Consider the following 14,046-nt stretch of genomic DNA (forward strand, 5'->3'; position numbering starts at 1 on the left):
TGCCCACCCTGGGGAGTTGCAGGCCCATATCGTTAATGATCCTAATAGCAGGCTGCATTTCCAGATATTTGTGTTATAGCAGAGGGGTCTTGTCCTTCAGTGTGTGTGGAAAATGTTTTCTGGAAAGGCAGTAGAAATAGTTCCTTGAGGGGCTGAGGTTGTTCTCTCTATTCACGCCATAAGCTGTGTGAGGGGGAGCTGGAGGCATGTGGCAGCCATGTGACTGGGACTGGCAGCAGGGTTTGGGTGCAGGTAGCAGGTGCCTCAAGAGCACTGTGCTCCTGCACAGAGGTAGAGGCCTGTATCACCAGGCTGGGTCGCAGTGATGTGGAGGGAGCTGTCCTTTCTTGCATCACCAAACTGAAAGGTTAGTCTCTTCTGCTTCTTCATTTCTCCACGCGTAACTAGTGTCACCAAGAGGACAGGACCTTCCCCAGGGTCCTGTCTGTACCATTGTAAGCTGGTAAAAACACTTGAGGAGTTGCAGTACGCAGTGAAATTTTCTCCTTCTTTGATGCTTAGAAACCGAGGACTCTGCTCCAGCTGCTGGGTGCTCACCCCTGTTTAGAAACAGAGCAGAAGCAACCAGGAAAGGGAATTAGGGATTGTTCCCCAACCTGAAATAATTTTTCCTCCCTCCTTAGTCCTTTCTCCTCCCTCCCTTACTCTCCCCCTTTCTTCCTTCTTTTATAATTCCTCCTTTCATACTTTGCCATAAAGCAACTTGCCATCAGGGATTTTCCATCTTCTTAGGATGTTCTGTTAATTTAATTGGGAACCTTTTCAACTCACATGCCAACTGAATCCAAAGAATGGATACGGAGAATTTCAGGACCATCTTGTCTTTCTATCACATGGTGGACATGGCCCCTGACTTTAGCTGTTCCTGGAAGAGCCCGTCCTGGAACAGGCTTCTTTGGGCTAGAAGAGTGCTTGCTGCCACCCACTTTAAGTTCTGTAGAAAGGCAGGAGCCTCAGTGTGGCAGCCAATGGAATCATTCACTCTCCACCCGCCCCTTCCTCCAACTCAAAATGTATGTTGTCTTTTGAAATACTACCCTCCTGTGGAGAGATAGAAAAGTGATTTACTTCCAATAATGTTCTGTTTCTCCCAATTACATTTGGTAAGCATAAATATCAAGATTAAAGTAGAAATGTAACAGGAGACCTCACCCACTTTCTTTTTCTTCCTTCCCTTCCCTCCCCTCTCATCCCTTCATTTCTTCCCCTCTGGACACTCCTTGCCAGCAATGCATGCTTGTCTGATTATTCTCTTGCTTAAGAAATCCCAGCGTCAAACCTTGAAACAAACCAGGCACAGTCCCCATTGAGACATCATTAAGCTTAGGGGGACTTGTGAACAATTTGTCCACCACCAGGCCAAAGTCAAGATAACACCAATCAGACCCCCAGAGGGGCGATTACCCAAGATAGCCTTTAGAACCAGACACACAAACCCTGCACCCTGCACCATTCCTGCATGTCTCCCATCCTGCGTTTCATTTTTAAAACCTCATGGTGAATTTAAAAATGTAAAATGGTACTTTAGAATGCTAGTTTGCCATTTTCTCAGTTTGCTGGCTCTCATATTAAACCTGCTTTTCCCATCTACCCTCGCTTCTCGTGTTTGGCTTTCAAGTGGCAAGCAGCTGGACCTGGGTCCAGTTACACAAAGAGTACTGTGACCTTATTTAAAAAATGGAAAATACATCCTTTTAAGCATTGATCATTTAAAAGCCAGAATAAAAGAATAATAGAAGATAATGAAAGTATCATCTTATCATTTCTGATATCCTCAACAAGTGTATTGAACCATGTAGTATCTGAGTAACTGTAACTGTAGTGGGGGGCATATCTGGTGTGAAATGATACTACATTTACAGGGCCATACAGTATGAGTAAGTACAGTATCATAAACATATTTTCACTAAATTAAAAATAAACAATTCTGTTGTAGATTATTTAATTTAGAATATATTTTTGATATTCTACTACATTACTCTGTTATTAGATCCCTAGTTCATGCCTATCAAAGCCCTCATCACACTATCCAGTAATTGCACCTGTTGGGCTCATCTACAAGTTCCTTGTGGAAAAGGTTGGCTTCTTTTTTCACTCTTGTAACCCCAGCAGTTACTAGACAGAAAGATGTGAACACACAATCATGAATTAATATGTAAAGTGTTTGTGCATTGGTATAGTGATTTAAGGATATAGATGTTGTGGTGTGGGTGTAGTATGTATTCAAATATCACAAAATCTTGTGTACCGAGAGGATTGCTTCAGCCACTGCATAGAGTCATTAGTAAGGATAGTCAGATTGGCCATATGACTATTTGTTAATATCTTGAATGGGAAAATACAATGCACATGCATTTTCTTTTTAAAAAATTTACCTTTAAGTGGGTATGTGGGAATCCAGATTCCTCGAGGGGCTTAAAATAGAGGGGGTCAGCCTGTGGGGCTCACAGGAATAAGAAATGAGCTGCTCAAGGATAATGAGCTATTGACTGCTTCTTTGAGGAATCCCATAACCCAAGCCCTTTAGATATAATATGCATTTCTCTGAAAAGCAGAATAACAATTTAGCTTCAAGATGGGAACGAGAAGAAAATTTCCTTGACACTGGGATTAACTATCATTGTCATTATACTGATTGGGAATATGGAATGATCTTTTTTAGTGCTTGAATCTCCTTACACTTTCAGTCAGAAGAAAAATTCTGCCACAGTTTACAAAAAGGATAGAATCCAGAACAGCGTGGCTGGAGTCATATCTTCCTCCTGGGGTTCTATCCTAAGTAAGAACTGCCAGGTATAAGAAAAGGAAATATAGTCATGAATTGGCCTAAAAGATATAATGAACTAGAGACACCTCAAGCGTCCCTACAGTAAAATGTTTCCAGCACACCTAAGCATAAACCAGCTCTCATTTAATAAGGGCCCTTGTCAAAGTGCACTGGGGCCAAGCTGTAGGCCCGTTTTCTGAGTGCTTCTTCCATGGCATGGATTGTTAATAACAGCTCAGATTGAAGAGATGAACAGGAAAAAGTTTCTATCTTTGAGGAACCTGAGCTAGAGAGGAAATAAGAACCAAAAAATATTCATAACATGGTGGGTTTGTGCTATTGCAAAACTATAAAATGCTAAAAGACAGGGCGGGAATAGCTGTAATTTATTAATAGGTAACTTGGAAAAATCTCTTTTTTTAAGATATCATGTTTACTGGGCCTTCATGATTGCGTAGAATTTTGCCAAGTTTATAAAGAAATAACATATAAAAGAAGGAGGTGTTAGAGTGACGTCATCTGATGGGCTGAAGTTCAGAGATCATGGAGGTAATGATAGGAATGAGGATAAAAAGTTACTGGGAGTAGTGGTTTAGATGGCCAAATAAACCTAGAGTTTTATTTTTGGGTAATGAAGAGCTGTGGAAGGTCCTGAAATAGCTTAGTGATCTAATCACAGATGTGTTTTAGCAGGACAACTCCAGAGGTGGTAATAAATTGGAGAGGCATGAACTAAGTGGTAGAGGATATACTAAAAAGTTATTCCAATTAGCCAGGTGAGAAATAATGAGAATCTGGATCAGGATAGTAACAAGGAGATTGAAAAGGAGTGACTGAATATGAGAAATCTTTAAAAGATAGAATTGATATGACTTATATATCAGTCAATTCTGACTGATAAGGCTCAGTGGAAACTATCTCAAAATGTCAGTCCTCACAACAACAAATGTGTTGTCTATGGTATATTAATTGCGTGTCAGCTGCATTTCCGAGGCTCTGAGGCTGTGCTCCCTGTTGCAAGTAGACAGCAGATCTGTTCTATGACTCATCTTTTCATTCTAAACTATGCAGAACTGAGTCTGCTTGACATTAGGAGTTAGAAGCTGAAAGAATGACTATTATATGATACATGCAGAGCAGAAATAGAAGGAGCCAAAATACATGAATATATTTCGTTTCTTCTTTGATGTGGCATACTTCCTATTCACTCACATTTCATTGGTCAAAGCTAGTCATATGGCCAAGTCCAAAGTCAACAATGTGGGGGGAAGTATATCCTGATTAAATCATGGCAAAGGTGGGAGATAAATAGTTGTCATCAAATAATATTATAATCTACTACAGTACTCTTGGAAATACAGTATGTGAGAGTGAGCTTAAGGAGCACTGTGAGATTAACCGACTTGTGAGAAAGAAAGTATATTAACGTGATTCTAAAACCTCTTTAAAAATTTGTCAATTTTTTTTCCATAGAGATGGGGTCTTACTGTGTTGCCCAGGTTGGTCTTGAACTCATGGGCTCAAGAAATTCTCCCTCCTCAGCCTCCCAAAATGCTGGGATTACAGGCGTGAGCCACCATGCCTGACCACTCTAAAATGTTTATAAAAAGATTTAGTGAAGACGTAGGAGAAATCGAAGATGATAACAACTTGCTTGTCCCATCTCTCTTTTTCTTCTTTCTTTTTGTGTTGAAGGACATGACTTCAGTAAACTAGTTGTTCACATCAACAATGTTCTTCGTAAGATCTTGTTCCCCAGTTCAGAGTTCAACAACAAACTTCCAAGATGCCGCCCAAAGGAAAAAGTGGTTCTGGAAAAGCAGGGAAAGGGGGAGCAGTCTCTGGGAGTGACAGTGCTGACAAGAAGGCTCAAGATCCCAAAGGTGGTGGCAATGAAGTAAAGGTCAGACACATTCTATGTGAAAAACATGGCAAAACCATGGAAGCCAGGGTAAAGTTAAAGTCTGGGATGAGAGTCAATGAAGTGGCCTCACAGTATAGTGAAGATAAAGCCAGGCAAGGGGGCAACTTGGGTTGGATGACCAGAGGGTCCATGGTGGGATCATTTCAAGAAATAGCATTTGTCTTTCCTGTAAGTGGGATGGATAAGCCTGTGTTTACAGACCCACCGGTTAAGACAAAATTTGGAGATCATATTATTATGGTTGAAGGAAGAAAATAAAATCATATGAAAGACTGAAAAAAAAAAAGATCTTGTTCCCCTTTATCAGAGCAAATGGCTCTGCCCTGGTGACAAAGGCTCTGTGGTCTCTTAAATAATTGGAACACAGAAGTGAAGATCTAAAATATTCAGCAACTGGAAACTTTTTTTTTCCCTGATTAACAGCTATTTAGAGTGATCTAAGATCTTGTTTTAAAGTCATTGTACTCCAGATATTAATTTTATTTCCACAAGGTATCACTGCAATTGCAAATGAGCCAGGTTTGGTTGCACTCTTTCATCTTTTGGATTTGAGGACTGTCCTATGGCCAGTTTATTTACAATTATGGAAGTCTCTGAATTAACAATTCATCAGAGGCCACGTCACAAAGTCTCAAAGAAAACTCCCAAGTGCTTTCCTAATAGCTCTTGCACCCAAGTTTAATGAAGATTTGGTCTGAGATGATGAATATCCAGATGAAAGAGATTTTGCTCTTTCCCTGCCATATTCTGCTCCATCAAATACATGAAAATATAGCTCATTTTCTTATGAGCTCTATTATTCATAATATATGACAAAATTAAGTCACACTATTTAGCTCTTCATATTCTAAGTTGAAATGGAATCACTATCATCTTTGGTCAGTTACTGAAGAAATGTTTTGCTCGTTTGCTTGCAAGCAAACAAGCAGAAGAAATGTTTGCTTGTTTCATTAGTATATTTGGGATAGAATATATTTCTATCCCAAATGTGCCCATTATAAAAGAATGTTTATCAATATATTAAAAAGAAAATATTCTATCTCAAATATGCCCATTATTTTAAAAAGTTTTTTATCAGTATATTACAAGGAAAATAAAAACACTCCCGCTCAAACTGTACAATTATCCCTCTTGGTATATAATTAGAAAAAATATGGTTCCGTAGGAGTATAGGCAAAAAAGTACGAAGTTCATTCCTGACTAAAATATTCTAAGCAAGCCATTTCTCCAGAATCTAATTTTCCAACTCATTCTTCATTTAATAAACACAGTTTCAGGCCCTGTACTAGATTTGGGGGATATAAATGTGACAAGATATGGTCTCTGCCTTCCAGGTCCTTACTGTCCAAAAGAGCTGCTGTCAAAAAAATTTTTCAGAACTAATGTGTCAAAAAAGACCTGTAGCAGCATTACAGGCAAACATTGGACATGTAATAACTGCTAACAATGGGGCCACGGAGAAAGACTTTATCCAAGGTTTAGAGGGGCAACCCAACAAAGATTTGGAAACTATCCAACCTGCCTTTACACATAAAGTAGAGCTCAATAACAAATGAGAGAAATAGAATAGCCCTTTGGAGGTTGCACCAGAGAGGAAAGGGCCAGGGTCAACTGTTGACCTCCCTAGATTTTCCACATTTCTCAGAGCTTAAAATAGAACTTCTAGCCACACTATCAAGTCCTCCAGAATCATTCCATGGTAACAGCCTGTGGTCCACATGGACAATTCTCCTTCCACTCTGAGTCCACCCTGGGTAGCCTCCAGTGTGATAGGGGTGGTGAGGGGAAACTGAGTTCAAGACACCAGTTCTGTGTAAGCCTCTCCTTAGTGCCACCAATGTCCTCAAGGGAGCTCAGGATCACCAGAACAAATAGAATAATGAATATAAAAAATTTTGGATACAAGAGAAAACTTTCAGAAATATTTTAACACTTAACACTTTTGGTAGAGGAGTGATGAATTCTGCCTAAACGACTTGATACCGAATTCAGACATACTTACATTAACACTCCATCATTGCCATTTACTGGCTAGGTCACATCAAACAATTTACTTAACCCACTCCTGTAACAGTTTTCTAATGAATTGAATGAAGCTTATATTGCTTATGCCACAAGGATGTCTTGAGGCTGTATGGAGATTATGTATATAAATCAGACTGTGTTTCAACCAATCTATTTAGACGATTCCCTGAAGCTCAACTTTACTACTTCAATTCTTTCTCAACAGGCCCTAATGAAAGGCCCAACCTAGATGAATCATCATCTAGAAAAATCCAAGAATACATCAGCCTCATCAGCCACACTCATCCTAAGTGAAAAGTGCCCAGAATATATGACTATATTGTTCTGTGACAAGGGTTATGTGAAGAAGTGTAACAACTATGTAAAACTCAATAATTAGTCACCTTGTCCCTTTTTAACCAACTAATACACAAGTAGCCAATTAGATGCCAATCAAAAACACATAGGTATTTAGTAGACAGTCAAAAACACGTGGATTTTTTATATGACAAGCTTGCCAAACAATATATACAATTAACAATGCTATTGACTTTTCTGAACATTTCATATAAATCAACACGTTTATTCTTCACAACAACACTAGGAGGAAGTTAACATTATTCCCATTTTTCAGATGAAGAAACTGAGACACAGAGAAGTTCATTAATCTTCCCATAATCATACAACTAGTAAGCGGGCAGAGCCAGGCTTTGTTGTTGTTGTTGTTGTTGTTGTTGTTGTTGTTGTTGTTGTTGTTTTGAGACGGCATCTCACTTTGTTGTCCTGGCTGGAGTGCAGTGGCGTGATCTCTGCTCACCGCAAGCTCCGCCTCCCGGATTCACGCCATTCTCCTGCCTCAGCCTCACGAGTAGCTGGGACTACAGGCGCCCGCCACCATGCCCGGCTAAGTTTTTGTATTTTTAGTAGAGACGGGGTTTCACCGTTTTAGCCAGGATGATCTCAATCTCCTGATCTCGTGATCCGCCCGCCTTGGCCTCCCAAAGTGCTGGGATTACAGGCATGAGCCACCGTGCCCAGTCCAGAGACAGGCTTCTAATCTAGGTAGTGTGCTAAAGAGTGGACCCACTTGGCTCCTGTAGAATACTGCCTCTCAGGTAGTGTAAACCTTGCTCAGCAGAATAGCAGCTTCAATAGGACCTTGGAGCTTGTTAGAAATGCAGAATTTCAGGCCCTACTGAATCATAATCTGTACTTTAACAAGATCCCCAGGTGATCCACATCAAAGTTTGAGATGTAGAAGTGACACACAAACAGCCATAGATCATTATGTTAATTATTAAGAATTAACATCTAATCTAAGTGGGCATGTATACTTACCCATTTTAATTACTTCGAATTTTATGAATGTTTTAACATATATTTCCCTTGTCAGCAGCTGTGGATATTCATATCCTTGACCCACTTCCTCAACTCAACTACTGAGATATTTTTACTTCCTTAATTTAAGTCTTTAATGTAGATGCTGGGGATATCTTGTGTTTTTATCCCTTTAACCGTTGTAGGGAAATCTGTTCTACCCAATTTTATCCAAAGCTGAGATTGTTATATCTTTTCTTCCAAGGAAAAAACTTCTTATTTTAGTCAATTAGTAGCTTTACATAATCCTAAAATTCTTTTTTTTTTTTTTTTTTTTTTTTTGAGATGGGATCCTGCTCTGTCGCCCAGGCTGGAGTGTAGTGCAGTGGCACGATCTCGGCTCACTACAACCTCCGCCTCCCAGGTTCAAGTGATTCTCCTGCCTCAGTCTCCCGAGTAGCTGGGATTACAGGTGCCCGCTGCCACACCCCGCTAATTTTTTGTATTTTTTAGTAGAGACAGGGTTTCTCCATGTTGGCCAAGCTAGTCTTGAACTCCTGATCTCAGGTGATCCACTGCCTCCGCCTCCCAAAGTGCTGGGATTACAGGCATGAGCCACCGCGCCCGGCCCATAATCCTAAAATTCTTAAAATGACTATAGTGTAAATGGTTAGAGCTTAATTCTGAGATGAAAGGTTTAATTCCTTTGGATGTTAACAAGTGCTATAAATTAATTAACTGATCTGCATTCCTGATTAATTTATCAAAGCAACTGTAAGTCGGTTTTATATGAATAACTACCTCTTTAGTGACTTAAACCTCTAACCAGATTGCAATTTAATATACAATCCATTTCAGAAATAGTCTACATTTTACTTTACCCATACAATGAGGCTCATCTCATCATATATATAATTCTTTCCTAGTTCTATATTATTTGATGCAAAGAAATCTTCATTTTGGAAGATAATTCAGAATAATCCTGTTAAGAGGTAGGGCAGGTAAAATTGTCTTCATATGATAGAGGAGGAAGCCTATCTAAGATCACAGAGTAGGTATGGATAGATGAGAGAAGTCAATTTCCTCTTGCCTGATCCTCTCAAGGAAACAAAGAGTCAGCAAAGAAAAATTGTGAGGTGGCACAAAGAACAAAATGTGCACATTGTTGAAATGGAAGAAACTGGAAAAAAAGTAACCATAAATTAAAGAGATCAGCACTGCATTCACTAGTAGGCGATTATTGAGATTTAAGCACAAGCGGGTGTGTAAGTGGGGAGTGCTTATATTGTAGGTCCCATTATAAGATACTATAACCAACATTTAGGGGATAGAAACAGAAAAGCAACTATTATAGGCCAATGCATATGCTTGAATAATATTGAGTATCATATAATGCCAATAAATGAGAGAGAATAACTGAGTTACTGACATGGCTAAGGCAGAGGAAGAGAAGTTGATAATGGTTCATATAATTTATAAATAACATTTATTAAATGTTATATGCTTGTATTTCCAGATCATTTTTTCAGAATATTAAAAATATTTGATTCACTGAGTTTGCCCTTCCCTATACACCTGTTGAGAATAAGTTCGCTGCCTTGACACTGGGAGCCATAAGCCCAGCAGCACCACGGGGGACAGGCTGCAGGTGCCAAAAGAACATAGCACACAGACGTAGGTGGTTGAGCCTCAGGCTGGGAGACTGAAAGGTGGAGGAAGTTCTGCCTCCTTATTAGTAAGGAGAGCTCTTACTTCTTCCTTTTCACTCCAATTTAGATTCATTATGAATAGGATATTGGCAGTCTTTCTCAGAATTTTACTTGTACCTGTTAAAGCATGAAAATAAGCTTTGATCTTCCTTCCCCCTTTGGCATGCTGAGATCAAGAACTCTGCTCCCTATTGATGGGTGGAACTGCATACGATTGTGAGTTCAGGATTACTACAGAATTTACATCCTTTTTATGTTTTTCTCACAGGGAACTCTGAGTAATCCACAATGAGCATGACTGTTTGCCCTATCCCTTAGCCTTTTCCTCTGTGCTCACTTCCAATGTGAAGCCACAAGAGCTGAGCTGAGGGATTCCCAGGTCTTCTTCATCTGTCCTGGCCCAATATCCAAACTTAAGAACGGTTGAGATCTAATGCTTCAAAGATCTAATGAGACCTGTGTGTGTGATTATAAAGACAACCAAGACAAGTTCTGTTCTTTGCCCAGTAATCATTCTCACAAGCCAATTTTACTATAAATGGTGCCACTACGGTCTGTGAGTGGAATCACAAACACAGCCTTCTTATCCAATGTGTTATAAACTATTTGTGTTAGTGTGTATTCCAAGTGAAAGGTTTCTGTTTTTCAGGCTTATGGAGTCCCCAAAATCTTTTGCAAGCCTGAGAACTGTTTCTCATTAACAAACAACCATCCCACTCTTGGGTCTTATTAATTCTCAGAGAGTTGTCAAGAAACAACGACCTGTTCCCTGCTGCCCAGGACCCACAGACCTCTTTCTTCTCTTCTGGAAAAGCCATTCTCTCTTCTATTTATCACCAAAAACCTCCTTCCACCTCTTCCACTTCCATAAACCCTATTATTCCTGGATGAAATTAGATTTTTCAAAGCAAGCCAGAAGACTCTATAGGCAAACACAGCTTTCTGTCTTCCCAGGTATCATCACTTACATGTTGAAGCACAGAGACACCACCTGCTTGAAAAGAGGTGAAGGAAGGAGAAACACACGGAGAACTAAAACATAAATTAAGATGACAAAATGATAGAAAACTGTATAATGTAAATATAAATGTGTCTATACACCTGTATAATACCTATTACATAGGCCCTCTCTTTTTTGAATAATTACTTCAATAAAAGAAGAGTTAATCTAATTTTCTCATGATGCAATTTTTAAAAAATTATCCAATTCTACTTTTTTCTCATCATTTAATTATGCTTATACATTTATCTATACCATTTTCATGATTTCCTTAGATTTATTTTTTCTTCTAATTATTTGAATTTCATGCTTACTTAATTGATCCTGTTTTCCTGTTTTTTATTTATTACTAATGAAAATGATATTAAATGATGTATTTTAATATCATTATCATCATTATTGTTGTTACCTGGCCCCTAGACCAAGGAAGCATATGAAAGATGGGCTTTCTTATCAAAAAGAAAGAGTAAGCATTCTGTTCTTTCTAGTGTGTTTTAGGTATGTTTTCTTCAACTGGCTTCCAAGGCTGCCATCCTTTTTATTTTTGTCGTGGGGCTATCACACGGTAGCAGCCTCATTTGTCACTCTCATGCCTTTCAGAGCATAGTCATATACAACAGCATCTCTCTGGTTCACACTGGGAGGTTAGGGTTGCTGGACCTTCTGTTCGGAAGAATTGACAAATTGTTTTTGTCATTTGTCACAAGAATCTTGTACCTGGAATCAGAAAATCTAGTCTTTGGAAGGGATGCTATGAGCCCCACACTATGTTTTTGTTTGTCGCTGAGCTGGCTGTAAGATCCCGAGTGACTGCGATGAGAGACTGTGGGGTCTGAATGCTGTTTCCAGGACTAAAGGAGAGCCATGGGATAGAGGTACTGCAGAGCATTCATCCCCAGGACAGGAGCATAGTGGGGGCCTGGCTCGCCATTCCCACTAGAATGGAAGCCATACTAGGATACTGGGACTTGTTTTCAATGAGGTCTGTGATCCAGAGGACACATACCCTAAAGTCTGGCACTGACTAGAGAAAAGGTAAGAAGAGAAAGATTTAGCCCTTTAGGTAATTCTTCACTCAACCCACAGGTGCTTCAGAGATTTACCTACTGAAGAAAGGACATTTAGAAGAAACTCAGGAAGTTCTGATGGCACTCACAGCTCTCCAACGCCCAGTACGTACACTCTTTCCTTAGGATTTCATGTGTTCTGTGTTGTACCTGCAGTCACAGAGCCCTAGCCCAGAAATAAGGACATTTATGGACATTCAATCTCTGTTATCTTTTCTTGCCTTGAATTTTCTGGCTCAACTGTACATCCCATTCTGCCTTTTGCTTCTATCACCGCGTTTTTCTACATAATTCTTCGTAGCTTGACCCTATCAATCTGTCTGTGGTAATATGTGGTACACATCAATCCTTTTTTAGTTCCCACATTAAGATCTGCCAGGAAAGAGCCCGCTGCTATAGAAGGTGACAGTGGGAGAGAGAAGAGTCATGAGAAGCTGTGAGACACTGAGGTCTTAATGAAAGGAAGCTCGCACAGTATAGGAGTAAACTGCCAGTCTCCCACTTCATTTATATAAATGCCTGTTTACTGAATAATGGAAAAGTCAAGCTAACTATCCTGATCTTCCCTCTTACTAATTGGATTAAATCATAGTCTTGAGAATAAAGAGAATACTTTACACACAGTTTGTATAACAATAGGAGGAAAAATATTGTAACGCCAGTTAATAATCAGGACCCTGTCAGGACAGAAGAGAAAGGATTTTCCATTTCATTAATACGAGGGGAAACAGCTGAAAAGAACATGACATTTATAACCTTGTAGAGAGATGTGGACCAGATCTAGGGCAACAAATCAATTGAAGATTACAGAATGTTTTTCTAGGTTCTCTTTTATCAAGTCCTGCAGCCCTGGTACAAATGGCCATCAAGGAGTATGCCTATCTGTGTGATTGAACACCTCAAGAGGTAATATGTGTTTGGTGGTTTCAAAGTGCTTCCCCTGGTTTCTCTCTTTCCCTCTACTTTTCTCTATTCTGCTCATCTTTTACTCCCAGTAAATGTATTCAAGAGGATAGATTAGTGATATCACAAGTTGAAGATACTTGGCTTAAATTTTATAGCTAGGATTTCAAAACTCAGTGTTCTTTCTATAATGTGCTAGATTTCTGATTACGAGCAGAATTCGTTATATTTTCTGGGCCTCCATTTCTTTACCTATAATAATTTATTAAGTGTTTACATTGTGCTAGAATATGAGCTAAGCTCTTGAAAGATATTTTCTTATTTGATAATTGGAACAACTTCCAATAGGGTGATCATGATGATCTCCTGTAAGAAGATGATAAAATTGAAATTTAAGACATTTATTAACTTTTCTACTATAATTCAAATAACGACAGAGTTGAGAGTTCTACACACCCTATCCAACCCATAAACTTATTCTCTTAAATTACTTATTATATTGCTTTTCCTAACAGAAGTTATTTCTACTTTCATGTTAGTATCATTAAATTATGTAACATATGCACAATTTTACATAATGCATGCTGCATAATAAAAACACAACCAAAGAAGCACCAACGCAAAAAGTTGAAGAGAGTACGCAAGGCAGGAAAGTAGGAAATAATCCAAGCTGGTTGTAGTAAATATTTTCTATGAGATTGAGCTCATTGGATTGATTTTTCTTTTTTCTTTTTAGCTTCTACATTAAAATGGATTTTTGACAGTTTAATAGACTCTTTTAGAGGAGTTTTAGGTTTACAGAAAAATGGAGCAGAAAGTACACAAAATTATCATATACTCCCTCTATACCTGCCCACAGAAAAAAATCAGATTTTTATACTCTCAAAGATCAAATAGGACACAGAAAAGTGGATTGTTCCCTCTGTTGTGTCCTATAATGCTTCTGACAGTTAAATGAGATGTCAGTGTGTTGTTACATTGCTATATTGAGATGCATTCAGCGAAAAATAAAGCAAAAGGTGGGCACGTTGTAATTGAGAAAGGTTATACACTCCTCACATCCAGTTCATTCGGCACTTATGGACTTATTATATGTTAGTCTCAGCTAGTCCAGAACCTAGCCTGAGTCTTTCTTTATTCTATCAGCTTTCGTATTTGTTCTTAGGCTTGATCCACTGCATAACTTGAATATTCTTGTGCTTATCCCTTGAAAAGCTAAGGAAAAACATAGTGGCATAGCTCCATTTAATAATTAGTGATATCTCACCTTGTGTGAAAATATACAGATTGTATTGTAAGGTACCCTATAATGTCCTATATAATTCATCATGTGT

General features: G+C 38.9%; 1 pseudogene and 1 gene segment (V, D, J or C); one reads left to right on the top strand and one right to left on the bottom strand.

Moving 5' to 3' along the window:
* Positions 1-85: 85 nt before the first annotated feature.
* On the bottom strand, positions 86-930 carry LOC139364346 (T cell receptor alpha variable 27-like). The segment is given in 2 exon segments: positions 86-560; positions 793-930. Coding segments are annotated over 2 exon segments (342 nt in total).
* A 3,620-nt stretch (positions 931-4,550) lies between these two features.
* LOC105499639 (peptidyl-prolyl cis-trans isomerase NIMA-interacting 4 pseudogene) lies at positions 4,551-4,977 on the top strand (annotated as a pseudogene).
* Positions 4,978-14,046: the final 9,069 nt, after the last annotated feature.

Source organism: Macaca nemestrina, chromosome 7 (genome assembly GCF_043159975.1).
Source record: "Macaca nemestrina isolate mMacNem1 chromosome 7, mMacNem.hap1, whole genome shotgun sequence".
NCBI lineage: Eukaryota > Metazoa > Chordata > Mammalia > Primates > Cercopithecidae > Macaca > Macaca nemestrina.